Source organism: Silurus aristotelis, assembly GCF_946808225.1.
Source record: "Silurus aristotelis genome assembly, chromosome: 22".
In the NCBI taxonomy this organism is placed as follows: Eukaryota; Metazoa; Chordata; class Actinopteri; order Siluriformes; family Siluridae; genus Silurus; species Silurus aristotelis.
In genome coordinates, this window is record NC_139595.1 from 13632662 (window position 1) to 13651987 (window position 19326).

Consider the following 19326-nt stretch of genomic DNA (forward strand, 5'->3'; position numbering starts at 1 on the left):
TATAGTCCTATAGGTTTATTATATAATCTATTTCAATGTTGTTTAAAATTGTGTTTATGCCGAACCTTTAGATTAAATCCCACACAATTATCTCCTTTGTGTTCAATGAAGCCTGTTCAAACGCACGCTAATATCAATCATTCATTACAAACTTATTCATTCATTACTCATAATGTCAATGTTTAATCATTGGTTAATTTTAATGCTAAATTATGAGCAGTTCTTTTGTGAGGAGTCTCCTGAGAGAGAAAGTATTAATTCAACAAACAGCTAACTGGCGGTTGTTTGAGTGAAGAAACAAGCGTGCTAATTTTTGATATACCGCTAGCTTGTTATAAGAGTCTATTTATTAAACTGCTGAATTGGCTAATTTAAAATATAAACCACTACTAGACTATACAGGCAAAGTATCATTTGTAGTTCAGATTGCATATAGTGTTTTTGACATGCTTTGTATGACATTAATGTGACTTTCATTATCGCTTTTTTTCAGTTCCCCTGCTTTTTAATAAATGTTTAGGAGGCATAAGGCTATAGTGATATTTAGTCAAAAGAATTTTATTAAAATGGTGTAATGTTTGTCTATTGGGCTAATAGAGGAAAGAAAAAAAACACAAACAACTTTTTAAGGAGCGGCAGTTTTATTCCTGCTGCAATCAAATATAGTCAACTCCTTGGATTCTCAATTTTCATGGCCAGAATTTTAAAGTGCAGAATATGTTTTTTTTTGTTGTTGTTTTTTTTCACAGCTTGTGTACAACTATTAAATTAACAGAAAGAAAATTCATAAACCTAAATACCAGACAGGACCATGTGTATGGAGAATACAGCATAAATATCGAAAGCAACAGGAAGTCTCACCTCAAAAAATCAGCAATGACAAGAAATTGATCAAAAAACCAAAAAAACCAAAACCAAAACAAATCAAAATGCGTTATAATTCGTTGGCAAGGCTAGCTTAAAACAAAGGCACAGCAATATTCAGAGGTAAAACGATCCTTTGCAAAGAAGGACTGCTGCAGCATTCGCACATAAAAGCTCACAGTCATCATGCTTGACGTAACGGTGGAAACACATCCAGGTTTACATGCCCATACACTTCACATGGATAAAAATGTTGCTGTATATACTGTGTATTGTTGCAAAGCCAAGATGCACGTCGGGATTTTGTACTTGTGGAATACGAGTATCAATAATAACCTTTTCTTTTTCTCAGTAATGATGCCCTGAGCTAGACTATCAAGTTTCAATACTAGACTAGGACATTAAGTGCTTTCAAATGGAGGTGAAGCAGCATTCAGTGAAAATGACATTTTATGATTAAGCAGTCTTTACGAAACAGAACGTCTTTCGCAAAGGATCTTTCTTTTTACGCAGCAAAAAGCCTGTGTGGCTCTAAACCCCTGTGTATGAAACTTGGAAGAAACGCTTACAATTTACGTACTGAAATACCATAGAGATGTATTAAATCTGCCACAGAATTTTACCCAGTTTTACAATTATTATTTTTTTCTTTTCTCTAGCACTATTGCATATTCTACAATATTTTACATGTAGTGTGAGTAGTTTTGACACACTCCGGCTTATTACAATGCGATGCCAAGCTTCGGCTAGGGAAAATATGGCTTTCATAGGTTTCAGCACAAAAAAAAAAAAGTATATAGAATATAATCAGTTAACTGAAAAATATAGCTGGCCTATGCTCTCCTTCACGTGACTCAATGTACAGTAACACATCAAGGATAATGACAAAAGGTATAAAAAAAAAGTTTCTCGCCAGCTTACACAATCATGAATGTAATGAGTTATGTACAGTAGATACCTCGCAGATGTACAATATATACACACATATCTCTTGCAAGTTCTCTTACACTTATTTGCTGCTGAGAATACAGTCTCAGGACAAACTAAAAAAAAAAAAGACTATCAGTGTCTTGCATTCATATAAGAATCAGAACATGATCCATTTTGTCTTTTACCATTAGGGGAAAAATGGCGCCCTTCTTTCTCTTTTCATATCCATTTCCGTATTTAGTGCTAATTAAATAATTGGAAAAATCTAAAAAAAATTTTTTCAGTGGTTCTGTACATAAAATAATTCTTTTTCCGTTTCTTGGCCTGTGACTGCTATCTGTACACAGTCCTCCGATGTGTTTACTTCCCGATAAAAACAGCATTCGCTGTTAGCTAAATTTGTGGAGGAGCCCTCATGCAGCCAAGGCACCATGCAGTTGATCCCCAAAAAGAGGGAATTTCAGGGGGGAAAGAAAAAAGAGAGAAACAAGGAAAATAGCTGAGTCTGACCACATAAACAGACATATTTACAGGCAGCAACTTTGTGTAAACAGGACATCTCCCATAGGGAGTTTCACACACTAGTGAGACACAGGCAGACTTCACCGAAGTGGCAATGGACTCAAGCCACAACAGTGGATGTCCTAACTTTTATTCTTTTATTATGCCACTCGTCATTAACGCCATTCTTGCACCAGAGTTAACATGGAACAAGATGACCATGAGTCTGCCCTAAGCTCCACTAAACACTGATTGTGAAAGAACAAAAGTTACAGTGTGTAATACTACTACCGAAATAAAGTATGTGCAAGTATGTGCAAATAAAACACTCATGAAAGCTAGACATTAAAGAAAAAAACAGCCCTGGTTACCTGCAGAGGGGCTAATAGGACAAAAATCCTGTTCTGTATGAAATCTCTTACATTTTAACCCACAACCCAATAAAAAATATGGCAAATGGCATAATTGTATACAAAATAATGTCTGTACAATATCTAAAACAAGATGTGATCATGTAATCTAATTAGGTATATACACTGTGAATTTTTGCTTGAATATATTTTAGGGTCTCACCTTCACGGTGCAAATGATGTAATGTACCAAAAAAAGACAGTACCATGTTTTAATACAGGGGTGTCAAACATTCTGTATGGCCAGGTTCAACCCTGATGTGGTCCACAAAATGGCCTTGTTTTAACCTCTTGTGAACTGTAAATAAATACAATTATAAAAATCCAGCCTCTGTTATTTCGAAAGGGGAGCAAAATACTGCAATTAATTCAGGGCCATAAACTTCGCTAATTTCTTTTTACAAAAAAAATTATAAACAAAGGGGCAAGTACTTACACAAGGCACAGAATGGTAAAATCCGCGGGAGGGATGCAGTGAATTGACATCTATCTATCTATTTTGTCCTGTCAGAAAATGTCTGATTATACTATTCAACAAAATGCTGATAAATGAACACATTCAGAAGGAGCTCTTGTTATGATGTGTTATTGGCTCACTTGACATTGGACTAAGTCTAACGTGACCCGTTACTTTAAATAATTTTGACACCCCTGTTTTAGACAAAACACTGTCTAAGCTACATGGATTGAAAGACAAAACTAAACAAAGCATTTTGTACACACTTATTCATCCCAAAGGAGTCTTGTTTTGTCTTGTATTCAATTGCCAAACAACAAGCAGGGCAGAAAAACAAGACTATTTACATACATGCACTACTGTCTTGTTTGACTTGCAGAACAAGGTGCCTGTAGAAAATGGGCCGCTTTTTTTTACTCAGATTAAATGAAATGTAAATAGATTCACGTTTCAGAACAAGCCATGACCTCAATAATTCAGTGAAATTGTGTACACTTAATATCAGTGAGGCACGGGAGATGCTAAAGTGACAGTAGAGGAATGATGCGCTGGATTACAGCAGGAAGGAACATGAATTTCCCATGTTGTCTTCAAAACCCACCAAATCTGCATTAACCGTGTTATCCAGCTCCTACTGTGCACCTCCTATAATGGAGAGAACCTTACTGAATGCCAGTCCAAAAGCAAGAAATGGAACCCATGGCCAAGCCCAAGCCCTCCTGATCCAGCAGGTTTTTCATAACGTTCTGAGTGAACACCACGAACAACATGAGATCTGATCCTCATTGGCTATTCGGACTGTTCTTGATGAGTGGCAGCTTGTTCTCATCAGGTGGATGCTTCTGCCAGAAGTCTAGATGGACCTGCTCCAACTCTGAGACCAGCAGGAAGCGCATTTCCAAGTGCATCTTCAGCTTTTCAAGCCATTCTTCCAGCTTTGCAAAAGCAGGCCTGTAAGAAAAAAAAAAAAAAGAAGATTTTTTAAATATTAGCAATAATAAACTGAAGGTCTAAAAGTTATGTTTTTAAAGGTCATTATGAAAAAAGGGAAAACATAAAAATGTGAAAATGGTTTAGGAAGATACAATGCCAAAAATAATGACGGAATAGGATTAGGAATAGGATAGAATTATGTTATGTCAATAAATGTTCAGTTCTAACACATGTTTTTACAAAAAGAGTTAATTCACAGAGAGATGTACAGTGGGGGAAATAATTATTTGATCTCCTGCTGATCCCCTTACAAAAAAAAAAATGAACAGTGACTCAGACTCTGACTCCCACAGACCCAATTTACTCCTGTCCATTTAGGAAAAAACTCCTAATATCAACTCATTATGTGTATAAAAAACACCTGTCACAGAATCAACCTCTTCAATTTAATCCTCTCCACCGCCATGGGAAAGTCTAAAGAGCTGTCAAAATACGTCAGGGACAAGATTGTAGACCTGCACAAGGCTGGAATGGGCTACAAGACCATCAGATTGTTGCCTTGGCCCTATGTTTTTGGTCATTGTCATGCTGGAAGACACATCCACCACCCATCTTCAGTGTTCTGAAGGCCAGGAGGTTCTCATCCAAGATTCTGTGGTGAAGTCTTCCTGTACCCTTAGCAGAGAAACAGCCCCAAAAACAGAATGTTTCCTCCTCCATGTTTGACAGTGGGGATGGTGTTCTTGGGGTCATATTCAGCATTTTTCTGCCTCAAAACATGGCGAGTTGAGTTGATGCCAAAGAGCTAAATGTTTGGTTTCATTTGACATCACATTCTTCCGTCTTCTCTGAATCATTCACGTGTTTGTTGACAAACTTCAGATGGGTCATGGAGCTCCAGAGCCAGCTCGCTTGACTTGTCTTTCTCCCATTTTTCAATTATCGTGCCAACAGTGGTCTCTTTCTCACTAAGCTTCTTGCTGATGGTCTTGTAGCCCATTTCAGCCTTGTGCAGGTCTACAATCTTGTCCCTTATGTCCTTTGACAGCTCTTTGGTCTTTCCCATGGTGGTGGAGAGGAGTTCTTTCTTCAAGGGACAGGACTAATTTGGGTGTGTAGTGGTCAGAGTTCTCACTGGTTGGTAGGGGATCAAATACTTATTTTACTCGATCAAATACTAGATTATAGACAGTTCATGTAAGGGCGTAAATTTACAAAATCAGCAGCAGATTAATACTGTATGGTAGACATCTCACATACGCTCTCATTTCACATAAAGACTAATAATTAAAAACATGAAACATTTGTTATTTATTTAAAATTGTGAATAAAATATGTAAAATTGTATAAGTGTTTCAGGAGGCATTTATTTAACGTGTTTTGTGACAGTACGTCAAGTTTCTCTCATATAGGAGTTTTCATGACAGAGGATTTTCTGATTTGTGTTCGCATTTTATGTTGACAATCTGTAATTTCTCAAGATGGTAAGTGCACGACTGTTTGTAGGTGTTGTATAGGTGTTAAATTACAAAATGTAATATCTTATTTTGTAAATGATACAAATCATTAAATTCAACAATAAAGGGTATGATGTGTCCCTGTTTCACTAAAAAAGAGGTCTGAGATTGCTGAGAATTGGGTTTGTTATGAGGAATAATACACAACAAGAAGTGCTGTTATTGGAAAATAATATCCTCATGGAGGTTCCAATAGCACTGATGCATCCACAACAGCTTGCACTTAAGTATCTCTCTATAACCGCATGCACTATCATGGTTTATTCCTTACTTACAAACGTTTGCTTTTAAATTCCATAGTTTATCCAACTCTGCAGGAAATCTGATATAGTTCATTTCTTATTACTAGCACTTATCTTTAAACAGCATGCATTATCACTGGGATTGAATAAGAGTTAACTTATGGAAACAATAAAACTTGTTTGATCGTAAGCTAATTAATACTTTGATAATGGAAATATAAGCAGACCCGCACCTTTTCTCGGCATCCAAGTCACAGCACAAGACTGCCAGAGGGAAAAAAGACCGGGGACAATCTGGAGGGTAATAGTGCTCCAGGAAACCGTTCACGTTGAGACCAAAGTCTGTAGCTCGGGGTAAGTAGTCTGGATCTGCATTGACTCGCCCAATAATCTGTGAAAAGAAGAATCATGAAATCTTTATGCAGGAGGTTTATTACCTTCAAGTTTGGTAGAGGACAAATCTAAAAATGTACACATGCATTGCAAGTTACTGAACAGAACATGAGGCAGAAATCACACTAAACTGTAAACGCTGCTTTCATTTGAGCTTCGGAAATAGTAATGGCAGCTGGGTTGTTAAGATCCTTTTTTTAAAGTGAAGCTGAAAAAGGCAGTAATGGTTACCATGCTGGGTTCCCTGTTAAAAACAACTGCCTGTGATCTTATGCGAAGAAAAAGGGGTGAGTTCAAACGTTTAACAGCAAGCCAAGCCAACAATTATTCCCCCAGATCACTCACCTCACACAGCATGATGCCGAAGGAAAAGATGTCCACCTTCTCATCGTAGCTCTTTCCTGCAGGCAAGAACAGCCAAAACAAACACCAAGTTGAATACAGATACAATGGATCTGCTACACCACGGTACAGGATAAAACTAGAATTATAAGCTATAAGATGAAAGGATTTCTAATCTCTATTAAACATGCAGTTACATTAATAGGTTAAGATGAAAGAAACACAAAGGACTGACCATGAATCATTTCCGGGGCCATCCAGTAAGGGTTGCCCACAACTGTGTATCTCTTTCTCCTGTCTGGTTTCTTCACCCCCTGGAGTTTCCCCAGTTTGTCCTGGTTCTTGTCTTCGATCATTAATCGAGCAAGGCCAAAGTCTGCCACCACAACACTGTTGTTCTTAGAAGAGATCGAATAATAATGTTAATACAAAAATTGAGATGTTTGTAAATTACTTTTAACTTGAAAACGTAATTAGCAGAAATTCATTTAGTCTATGAAAGAGATATTCAATTGCTAGATGAATGTTTTTAATGCAGGAAAGTAATAAAATAATTAAAATGTAATTTCATAAAAGTATCTGACAAATCAATAAAAAATTAATGCAAACATTTCTGCTTTGTGCGTTACAACCCCTCATTTTCTTCATCCTCCAAAGGTGGAAATATCAGATTCGGATTGAAAACAAGCATTTAAACTCAGACATCTGGCACAATGCAAATAAAAAAGACTCTGAACAGATCAGCCAAACTGCTTGGATCCTTTACTGCATTTCATCTCATTTTAACAGCATCAAGAATGCAAATGTGGTTTGTATACTCACCTCTCTGACCAAACAGTTGTAAGAGTTGAGATCACGGTGGATGATGTTCATGGAATGAAGGTAGGCCTGAGAGAATAAGAGGGAAAAACAGTCACATTTTGCAATAAGCAATTTCTGATAGTGTTAAATTCTAGTTATACAACTGTATGCTTGTGATCTAGGAAAGTTTAAATAGTCACCAAAAAAAGGAAAAACCTTCGACTTTAATATGTATTTAATTAATAATCCAATATATGTGTGGATTAGCTTCTGCTTTTAAATAGTAGAAAAGGAAAATATAACGGTCATGTCACCTCTATATGACCTTTATTTTTCTCTCTGACCATAGATTGGCCACAAGATGGCGGCGTAAGACAGTCATTTATAGACGTTGCCTTGAAGACCACATATAATAATAAAGTGCAAAGTAATTTTTCTTGTTTAATTTGCGTCAAAATAATATTTTAAATTCATATGACTGCACACTTACCATTCCAGATGCAATATCCTTGGCAAAACTCACTCTCTGGTTCCAAGGATAATTACTGTCCTGTACATGTGGGACATACAGATGAAGCTATTTAGTATAGACATATACATACAGTAAATTTACACAGTACACACACACACACACACACACACACACACACACACACACACACACACACACACACACACACACACACACATTTTATATATATATTTGACTGAGAGTGAGTAGTTAGACATGAAGCTTATATTACAAACACAAACCAAAAGTATAGCTTCTGTTCAATCATCCTTAGTATCTGCCTGGTCAAAGTCCTAGTGGATTAAATGAGGCTACACGTGTTATTAGAAACTGTTTTGAAAATAGAACCAACTAAATAATTACAAAATATTATAGGCGCGTTTAATTCATAATAACTGTGAAAGCAGATCTAAAAAAAGAAAACAATGCATATCTATATTTACCAACATGTAGCTCATTTTGAGTAACTGCCAATTCGCAACAACAACAAAATTTTTTGTTATGGCCACGCCCACTTCAGGTTTAAATGAATGATAGATACTGCTATTTGGCGGACGAAACAAAAAGACAGCACTGCATTTAACTTATTATTTCAACTTCATACACAGGTTTCCTCCACACACACACACCATTTTCTTAATGATGTCCCTGAGGGTGCCTCCTTTGATGTACTCTGCGATTAAGTTCAGCCGCTTGTCTTTGTAGAGGACACCGATAAACTTCAGGACGTTGGGGTGGTCCAGGCATCTCATTACTTTTACCTGAAATCAAATTAAAGTCTGTTTATCTGGGACATCAAAATAAACACCTAAGAGGACTTTACCCAAAAGTGAAAAACAGACTGAATAATGAAACACCAGGAATCATCTACATATTGTTGTGCAAGCTATACGGGGTCTGCATAAATAGAGGAAGTTAACACTTCATTTATTTATCTCTCACACTCATGATAAACTCGTGTTAACAGATCTGGTGCTGTGCATGTAAATACACTTCAAATGTGTTCCTTCAAAATCTTTTTGTGCTTAATTTTTTTCTGGTGCACCATGGTGTTCTTAAAGGTTATCTTCTAAATAATGATAAAGTTATATTAACCATTTATTTCTTGCAAATTAAAATTCCAGAAGATAATGTCCCATACATGCACAGGAAATTGAACCACTAGGTTTTGCACCATTTTGCACCACTGCCAAAGTCACCCACTTTATAGCTGAATAATAATTTTAGAAATGGAAACAAAAGTAATACAATATTCACAGACCAATGATAAGCTTAATAAAAATAAATTCCAGAGACATTTGCCTTGTGTTACTCTTCTCACCTTTCACTATTACTTTTCCATTCCAGAGGCGTTTGTAAGATTGGGATGGTAATGGTGTAGCTTAATTTACCTCTTTAAGGAAGGTCCGCTGGGTCTCATCGTCAAAGCGAATGAGCTCCTTCATGACCATCACTTCACCGGTTTCTTTGTGGGTCACCTGACACACACATATACAAAATAAGATATTTAGCAAAGATGTAAAAAAATATGATAAATAGAGCTGGTTTCAAACTACCAGACTCATCAATAGCCAAATCCTGGATTGACACCAAAACCTCTCACACACAAACACACCCCATCATCATGAACTAAACACTATTCCACTAGTTCTTTTTAAAAAAGTGCTAAAACCCCACAAAACAAATGTATCGACTAGCTGATATTGGCTGCTAACTACATTCTGTGTCACCCAGATGAGAAAAGGTTCGCTTTTATATCTGGTTCCTCTCCTTATACGGACTCAGGGTGTTTATCCTTGCCCTTGGCGCCACAGGCTTGCTCATTAGGGATTAAATGTTAGGGACTAGTTTTTTATGTTAGTATGTTATATTTAAATTTACAGTATTTATCATTATTGTAATATGCACTTTATATTTTTACTATAATTGTTTTCCATTAGACACTGCAGTCCATCACTGGGCCTATTGCCTTGTTTTAGTAACTATTAAACTCTCTTTATGTAGTCTTGTGTAGTGTTATTAGAAGCAGTTGATTTAATTTATCTTAGTGATCTGAGTTTTATTTATTATTGTTTTTATGAATGTTCACTAAAGAGATTCGTTCACTGATTCCTTTATTAACCCTTTCCAAAAGTCGCCCCATTAAACATTAGATGATGGCAGTAAGCCTTTTTGAATATTATCAAGTCATTTTTTCCCCTCACACAATATATATTTATTTTTAAAAAATTAGTTTGAAGGAGATTTAAGTTTTAGTAAAATTGCTATCCAATCCACAAAGAGAGGTTCTGGTGTATATATTTTCAAGGAGAACATTCAGTCAACACAAGCTGATTTTGAGAGAAGAGTCACCATTTCTCCTTGTTCCTCGTCTCTTTCTCTTCTTGCTTAAAGAGTGAACTAAATGCATCAGCTTAGCCAACACCAAAGATCCTTAATTGTTCACTAAGAAGCTTCCACTCGCTCAGACTCAAAGTATTGGGAGTGTTTGTTCAATATGTCTAACCAACATCACAGGATGCTCTCATGCCACATGTTTTGTAGGCACTTTCAAATATGTGAAAGTGGTCGTTCACTAGATGTTGACTTTTGATCTTGAAGGTTGTAAGTTAAAATCCCAGCATGCCAAGATTTAATTGCTGAGCACTTGAGCAAGGACGTTAACCCCCACCTGTTCAGTTGTATAAATGAGATAACTGCAAGTCACTTTGGATAAGGGCATTTGGCAAATTCCAAAAATGTAATGTAAATATAGGTCAGTACATGGAAGTGAACAAGAACTTTCTTTCAGCTTCTCCCATTAGGGGTCGCCACAGCGGATCATCCGCATGTTTGATTTGGCACATGTTTTTACGCTGGATGCCCTTCCTAACGCAACCCTCCCCATTTATCCAGGCTTGGGACCAGCACTAAGGCTTGTGCAAACCTAATGGCTGGGGTTAGTTCCCTGACCAAGGTTCAAACCCGGGCCGCAGCGGTGAGAGCGCAGCATCCTAACCACTAGACCACCAGAGGACCAAAGTGAACAAGAACAATTCATAAAAAAAAAATAAAAAAAATGTTAATCCACATCCACCAAGCTACAAAAAACAACACAGAACTACATAAGTTTACACAAAACTAAATAAGATTGTTTGCAAACAGATTCTTATCACGTGTATTGTACCAGCTACAGTATATTTGGTTGAATTGCCAAAGTCACTTGACTTGGCCTACTTTCATTTCAGTTTCTCTCACCGTTCTTATTACTTTGAATATGCTAACGTGTATTTCAAATACAATACCATTCACTTGTATTGTATAATGGATAATCTCAAGACATCATGCAAACTTTACAAAAACCCCGAATAGGTTTTAAAGCCACTGAAAACAGTAACAAGTAAAAAAAAAAAAAATAAATAAATAAAAGGAGGCCTGGGGAAAGCAATTCTTTTCTGAGCAATTATATATTACTACAGTAAACAACAGAATACAGACAAAGTGTTAGTCCAGATAATCATACACAGAGTTTCAAAACTGGCACTGCAAAGTTTTTCAGTTAGTCACCACAGAACAATATGATGTAATTCTGCGTGACATATTTCACCATTTCTGGCCAAACAAGAACAACATCTGAGAAGCAGGACAGATTATATGGGTGATTTAGTCAAAAAACTTTCAGTTCACTCAAAACTTTCAGTTCACAACATCATTTGTGATATATTTCATTTCATTTATAATTGTATTATAACACATCAAGCTATTACACTCAATAAAGCGGCTGATTACTATCTAATTTAGGACTTTTTATCATAAATCATTTGAGAAAACCAAAACAATATGGTGAATGGAAACTCATTTGCATGCTTTTCCATTACTGTCTCACTCCTGCCACCTCCTGGCAGAAAAACACACCTTCATTTACAGCCAGGCAAATTTTCATTATTCAAATTTGCATTGTATTTATTCTTGAGAAATGAACAACAAAACTGTGTTTGAGACCAGAACGACATCATCTGTTCCACTGGTTACCAGGAAACTAAAGTATTTTGCCTCTGTTAATAGATACAACAAGCCTAGTGTTGTTATGCAACGTGAAAGAGTGTGTTTACCTTAATAGCCTGACCATAACACCCCTTTCCTAGCACTTCTCCATGGATGAGATCGGACGGCCGGAATATTCTGTGCGTGCGGTTAGTCACGACGCGGAGAGACTCGGAGCGTCCGATATCCTTCCTCAGAGACATAGGGGACGCTGCATTACTGGAGCACGGTGACTTATCGATGCTGTAGCTACGCCTGTAAATAAAACATTTTGCGGAATTACCATATTGTAATTCACATTCTAATGCAAAGGAAGTAAGAGTGAAGGGTAAAGAGAGCTGAACTGACGTGATCACGCGGGAGCGCAGGTTGTTGATGTCATGATTCGGTGGCTGTGTGATTTGTGGAACCGGGCTGTGTTTCTCAGGCAGTGGGCTCGGTCCGTCCAATGGATCCTCAAACGAGCTGCTGGGGTTATCAGAATCGAGGGGGTCATGCTCGATGGTGAGCTGCAGAAGTCGACTGGTCTCTTGGATAAGCAAATCAATCTGAAGTGAAGTGAAAGCCACAAGGGGGAGACAAATGTTCAACACCCAGGTAACTTATCTCATAACATACTTTTGTTCACACACACACACACACACACACACACACACACACACACACACACACACACACACACACACACACACACACACACACACACACACACACACACACACAAACGAGCAGGTATCAGGAGGATATGATTCCATACACTTGTTTTTTAGTACCTCATCAACTGGAACATTCCTAATTGGGGTCCCGTTGATCTCCAGAATGCGGTCACCAACATGAATGGAGTTCTTCACGTCTGGACTGATGCACTCGGAATCCACCCTAAGCAGACACACAGAGTTACCAAACACCATACACAGACATAATTATTAATGCAGCTAATTAACACAAGTAGAAAAATTACTTTTTTAGTTACTGCAATTAAGCTTTTATTCATTTTTTTTTTTTTTTTTTCTCAGTATTAGACTAGTTAAATTATTGATCATATTTCTCTACATATATTGTGCCTTACCCATATAATGCACATTTTTTACACTGTCCAGAGCCTTTATATTTAATTGTTGTACATATATACATTACATGATGTAAATATAGTTACATATTTATCTGCATGACAGTTTGCACAGTTGGTACTATTTGCACTATTGGTAGATGATAAACTGCATTTTGTTGCTGTCTGTCTGTCTGTCTGTCTGTCTGTCTGTCTGTCTGTCTGTCTGTCTGTCTGTCTGTCTGTCTTGCAATCTATCTATCATATCCATCACATCATATTTCTCTATATAAGCATGCGCCAGAAACCGAAAAAAAAAAGAACATTTATGTGAACTGCTTATAGAAATAGGTTAAAGGTTCTTTTTCTAAATAAAAATGTAATAAATTACACATCGATTATACGGTGCTTCCTGCGAATCAATCCATTTTTTATGTATGAGTAGGTATCAGTAAAATAAAAAGATCTGTCACCGAATCAGGAGATTATTAGAAACACCCCAAATGCACACACTTACTGAGACACGCGGACCGTGTGGTTGTATTCAGTACTGTAGCTGTTTGGGCTGTTGCTCTGATCGATGGAGAGAGAGAAGCCACGCTTTCCATCTGTGGAGGCTGGAATAGACACCAGCGTGACTGTGTGAGGAATTCGTGGGCATGGAGAGTCAGGCACGGTCGCTGGGGTCACGATGGTCTCATAAAAACAGTGTCCACTGCAAAAAGACACAAAAACAAACAATTTAGTGCAAATTTTAGATGGTTATTTTACAACTCATTTCTAATTCATGACTAATTTATAGTCATAATGTTTTATGATTATTTTATGATGTGTCAGCATAAAAAAAGAGCTGTTTAAAAATACTAAAATACACCATATAATATTAATTTCATTCTTTTTAATGAGAATTTTTTTCTTCACAGCATTTCAGATGCACCTATGACTTTTAATCTTATGTAGCGTATGTATGAAACGATTAAACACTATATTGCCAAAAGTTTGCGGACACCTGGTCATAAGTATGATGTGTGCTTTTTGAGCATTGCATTCCACATTTAGTCCAAACTTGTTTTTATAATTCCCGCCACTCTTCTGGGAAGGTGTTCCACTTTTTTTTCGAGCGTGCTTGTGGACATTTGTGTTTATAAGGCATAAGAGTGTTCAAGATCAAGATCAGAGCTCTATTGCAGGAGATATTCCACTCCAAACCATGTAAACCATAACTTTATAGAGCTGGCTTTGTGCACAGGGGCATTGCCATGCTGGAACAGGTTTGGATATCCAAGTTCAAGTGAACACAAAATTTTACTATACGGAATCCAAAGAAATCCTATACAATTGTGTGCCTCCAGCTTTTTGTTAACAGTTTAGAGAGAAGAACCACATATGGCAGGAAAGGACAGGTGTCCCAATGCTTTTGTCTGTAAAGTATATATAAATATATATATATATATATATATATATATATATATATATATATATATATATATATATATATATATATATACATATATATATATATATATACACAGTACAGACCAAAAGTTTGGACACACCTTCTCATTCAGAGAGTTTTCTTTATTTTCATGACTATGAACATTGTAGAGTCACACTGAAGGCATCAAGGGCTATTTGACCAAGAAGGAGAGTGATGGGGTGCTGCACCAGATGACCTGGCCTCCACAGTCACCGGACCTGAACCCAATCGAGATGGTTTAGGGGTGAGCTGGACTGCAGAGTAAAGCAAAAGGGCCAACAAGTGTCAAGCATCTCTCGGGGAACTCCTTCAAGACTGTTGGAAGACCATTTCAGGTGACTACCTCTTGAAGCTCATCAAGAGAATGCCAAGAGTGTGCAAGAAGTAATCAAAGCAAAAGGTGGCTACTTTGAAGAACCTAGAATATGACATTTTTCAGTTGTTTCACACTTTTTTGTTATGTATATAATTCCATATATAATTCCACATGTGTTAATTCATAGTTTTGATGCCTTTAGTGTGAATCTACAATTTTCATAGTCATGAGACTCTTTGAATGAGAAGGTGTGTCCAAACTTTTGGTCTGTACTGTATATAGATGGATGGATAGAATAAAATGTCGGATATGATGCGGAAGATTCCAGACATGATCATTTTCCGGTTTGTACTTTTTATATTAAAGTGTAGAATTCTTCCAATGCATAATTCTTTTGTAAGGCGTCTTTGAACTTGAAAAATGTCTGGAAAAAAATCTAAATTTATATAGTCTAAAAGCAGCTAAAGTAAAACCTTTGTAAAAAAAAAAATTTCACAGGCTGAAAGTTTTGAAAACTTGGCAATACACGGCAAACCTTGGAAATACATTGCATACAATACAATGCTAAATACATTATTCAGGAAAAGGCTTTTTGATTCTACTTCCTGCACTTTCCATTGTAGCACATTCTCGACCTTAGATCTCCTGATTCCAACTGAAAGAAAACCAACCAAACAAACAAGGTTGTCTCCTACAATGCAGGCATTCATTTCTGAAAGAGTCTAAAACCAGGTAATTCTGCAAAGTCACAAAATTAATCTCTTTAATCACATAACACATCCTGAACTTGTCTGAACAAGTTAGGTGACTCTTCTTGCTGCTGCATTCGATATCAAAGATCATTTATATGACACCAGAAGAGTCTAAATGGTTGAATAGTTTTCAAAGATAGAGATCAGGCTGAAGGTTTCAGCACGACTCACCAGTAGAGCTTGGACCTCTCCACCAGAGCGTAGTTGTCTCCATCACCAATGAAGGTGCGACAGTTCAGGCAGGTGAAACACTCAGGGTGATACTTCTGCTCGCCTGCAACCTAAAAAAGCAGTTAACAGTCCATTAAAAGTTAAGTGAAGAATAAAGACCTGAATCTGTAAAGAGTATGTTATAAGAATATAAGCAACATTTATTAAAGCTTTCCTAGAACATGTCCTGATATGTTTTATACCTTACAAAGCACAGCAGTTTGCCAAAGCTAACAAGGACAAATCATACTTTTGGTCCAATTACAAGTTTTCTTATTGTCTGTGAAAAGAAATACGGTTCTATTATTGCTTGCTATTGCTGGGTTTTTCCTAAAAACGGAGTCTTCACACAGAAGCTTCTAAACGTTAATTACAATGAATAAATGGATTAATCAACCTAGAGAAAAATGTCCCTATTACAACATATAAAAAATATTGTTATGAAACAATACATATAGATTGTGTGTGAGTTAAATATATAGTTATAAAAGTAAGAATATTTATAATTCTATGTGATGTGGTGCAGAATGGTGTAAACAGGCAGCAAACTTGAGTGGAAATAAAATGTCACTACACACATAAATATACACAGCATAAACCTTGACACAGTTACTGTACAACAGTTATTTCCAGCCCACTAATGTAATTGGTCGATGGGTGTTTCATTGGTGCCATTAAAACCACACTCCACTGTCTATTTCAAAATGGTTACTCTAGTACTGCTAGAGTCACTAGAGATTTATTACTCACCAATGGTACTTAACGTTAACCTTTTCACCTTTAATTATTAAAATTTATCCGATGAAGATGTAAAAAAGAAAGAGAAGCTAACGTCACTGAAAGCACTAACAAGGGGGAATCAAATCAACATGAGCTGCACAGAGCCCTGACCTCAACCAGACTGAACACCTCTGGTGTTGAATTGGAATGCTGAGTGCAGCCCCAGTCCTCCTCACACAACAATACTTATCCAATCTCACTAATGTTGTCGTGGCCGATGAGCTATAAAGTGAGTGGGGCTTCAATGGAATCTCTTTTTCGAGCGAAACAAAATGAACAGAACGTTTGGCCATATTGTGTCTGGGAAAATCACATACTCAATATGAAGTTCTTGTTTACAAGAACTGTTGCATAAAACCAATACTGATTTATAATACTTGCTATAATAAGTATTATGATTACAATTATGCTATGAAGATGGTTCCAGGATGGCTTCACATGGATATAGTGGATGGTAGCACTTAGTAACCATGAAGATCACCTTGGTCTATAGGACTACAACTGTCACAAACAGTTTTGTAATCAAGAGCCTTGCACTTGGCAAACAGCTGAAAACGCCAACAACAATAGAACTATAATGAATAGATAAATAGAGGATGAGTTTCCTTCTGAGCCTGGTTCATCTCAAGGTTTTTTCATATCGTCTAAGGGGGTGTTTCCTCTGCACCATTGCTTCTGACTCACTTATTAGGGATCAACTTATAAAGATGAATATATTCATTTAAAATGTACAAACCATCTATTTCTTTCTGTCGCGCTGCTTTGTGACGACTGTCCACGACTAAAGGTGCTATAGAAATAAAATTGTAACTGGTGTGTCGTCATTAACATCATCAAGCTGCAGAATAGCAAGAACTAAATTTAAAAACAGATCCAAACCAACAGACACAGCTCCTAAAATTCAACAGTCAGCAAAAACAAATTTAACTTCAAACAGAAAAATCTATATCCATTGATCGCGACACTACTCATTCAAGTAGAAGAGAATATCACAGGCATACAAATCCACTCTAGTCTCTCTGTGTATGCACACTTCCTGACATCCAGCCAATAATCCACTCACAGACCCAATAACTTTTTCTTGCATGACCCCTCACAAAAAAACTATTGATATTTGACTGTAAAAATCACCTTTTATCCAAGGACACAGCGCAATCCCTCGCAACATTCGGTCTTTACACTAAACTTCTACAGATGCAAAGTCGATACTCTATGCCAAGTAATGTAGAATGATGACCATACTGTAAAGCATTGTATAATCCCATAAACATGCACCTGATACAGAGGCGTCCACTAAGCCTGAAAAAAAGAAATGGCTCGTTTTGGAGCAGCCAGTATGAGTCAGCAGACTCTGCTGAAAGCATTTTAGGATAATGACTTCACTCTCAGAATGTGATCATCAGTCCTGCTGGCTTTCAAAACAAGAATTCACAAACACAAGGTCATTAAATTAATTGTGTTTTGGAAGGAGGGATGTAAACAATAAGGACACAGCTCGGGTACATCCATTTGCTTTATTTTATAGCAAGTCTGAGAGGTTTTTTTAATCACTGTGGCAAAGAAATCCCTTTTTTCACAGAACAAACTTTAACTGTTATTGTTAACCTTGTTGGCAAAAATGCAAAGATGTCTGATCGCTTTTAACAACCTTTTGCTTTTACCTTGTGAAATGAAATGCCAATTAGTTTGCAATTATCAAATTGTTATTAAGCTGCCAAAGATTTCAGTACAATTTAATACATTGGCTTTATATTTAAGAGAAATTACATTCAATATTAGATACTAAAATATATTAAATTGACCCCAAAGGGACTGAAAATGTCTGAAATATTTCGAACCAAATTCCCAAGAAGTCAGTGGAGAAATGCAAATAGTAGTTTTAACAATATATGCAGGGATCATGTGACAGAACTCATAGTAAGTATTGTATTAGCGAGGAATGCAACCTGCTGTGAATTGAGCACTGAGCTCTATTGTGTGCTCACCTCTACACATTTCTTGCAAGGTACAGCACCTTTGTGTGCATGTATTTTGCATTTTGTATATTAATGACAATGCTCAGACATCCTTACATAAAAAAATAATATTTTTAAACACCTCTTAAAAAGCTATTTTCTTTACCTTGAACATTCAACAAGGCATGTAGAACAAACCAGAAACGAACATATACAAAGCTAAAGAAATGGTGCCCTGGATTGCTAAATACCATTTGTAGGTTACAAGTACTTGGGGGGGAAAAAATGCACTCAGTTTAAAAAAGATTATGTCATCAATGCATTGCTAGTCAGTAAAGTAACCAGTAAACACTTCTAGTATAGTTTACACTCTCAAAATCTACCCAAAAGTCTAGTTATTTCAAGTGAAGCCACAGCAAACGTGTGAACCACAGCAAAAAAACATGAGAGGAAACGGCCATGATGTTAACCTCCTCCACCACTTTCTCCGTGGATGGTACCATTTCTTGAGAACCATTTGTCAGGCCCCATATATGCCTAAAGAACAACAACTGGCTGACCACAAACAAACCAGCTGACAAGCATTTGTGTACACTACACTCTGACCACTGCTGCATCAAAGCAGTTGTCAAAAAACAGCATCTCACATTGCCTGAGATTGCTTCACACCATGAACAACTGTTCTAGACATGTAGAAGGGACAGCCAGGCAGTCCAAACATACTTGCTCCAATCTCATGAAGGTCACAGGAAGAAGACAGAGACCACAAGGTCCATTAGCCGTATTGGTCCATTAGTCTACATCTGTGTCTCTTTTCTGTTTCGGAGATTCAATTTTAGCCGGAAACTGTTCACGGCACACACT

The 19326-nt window shown here is 36.9% G+C and overlaps 1 protein-coding gene across 1 annotated transcript in view; it reads right to left on the minus strand.

Moving 5' to 3' along the window:
* Positions 1-3096: 3096 nt before the first annotated feature.
* Positions 3097-19326, minus strand: part of limk1a (LIM domain kinase 1a) — a 55830-nt gene continuing 39600 nt past the window's right edge. Inside the window, 14 exon segments of the mRNA XM_083525740.1 lie at positions 3097-3977; positions 3980-4113; positions 6088-6245; positions 6593-6648; positions 6825-6987; positions 7412-7477; positions 7881-7940; positions 8531-8662; positions 9293-9379; positions 11993-12179; positions 12273-12472; positions 12698-12803; positions 13490-13687; positions 15689-15798. Coding sequence (XP_083381866.1) covers positions 3952-3977; positions 3980-4113; positions 6088-6245; positions 6593-6648; positions 6825-6987; positions 7412-7477; positions 7881-7940; positions 8531-8662; positions 9293-9379; positions 11993-12179; positions 12273-12472; positions 12698-12803; positions 13490-13687; positions 15689-15798 — 1683 coding nt within the window. The 3' untranslated portion in view covers positions 3097-3951.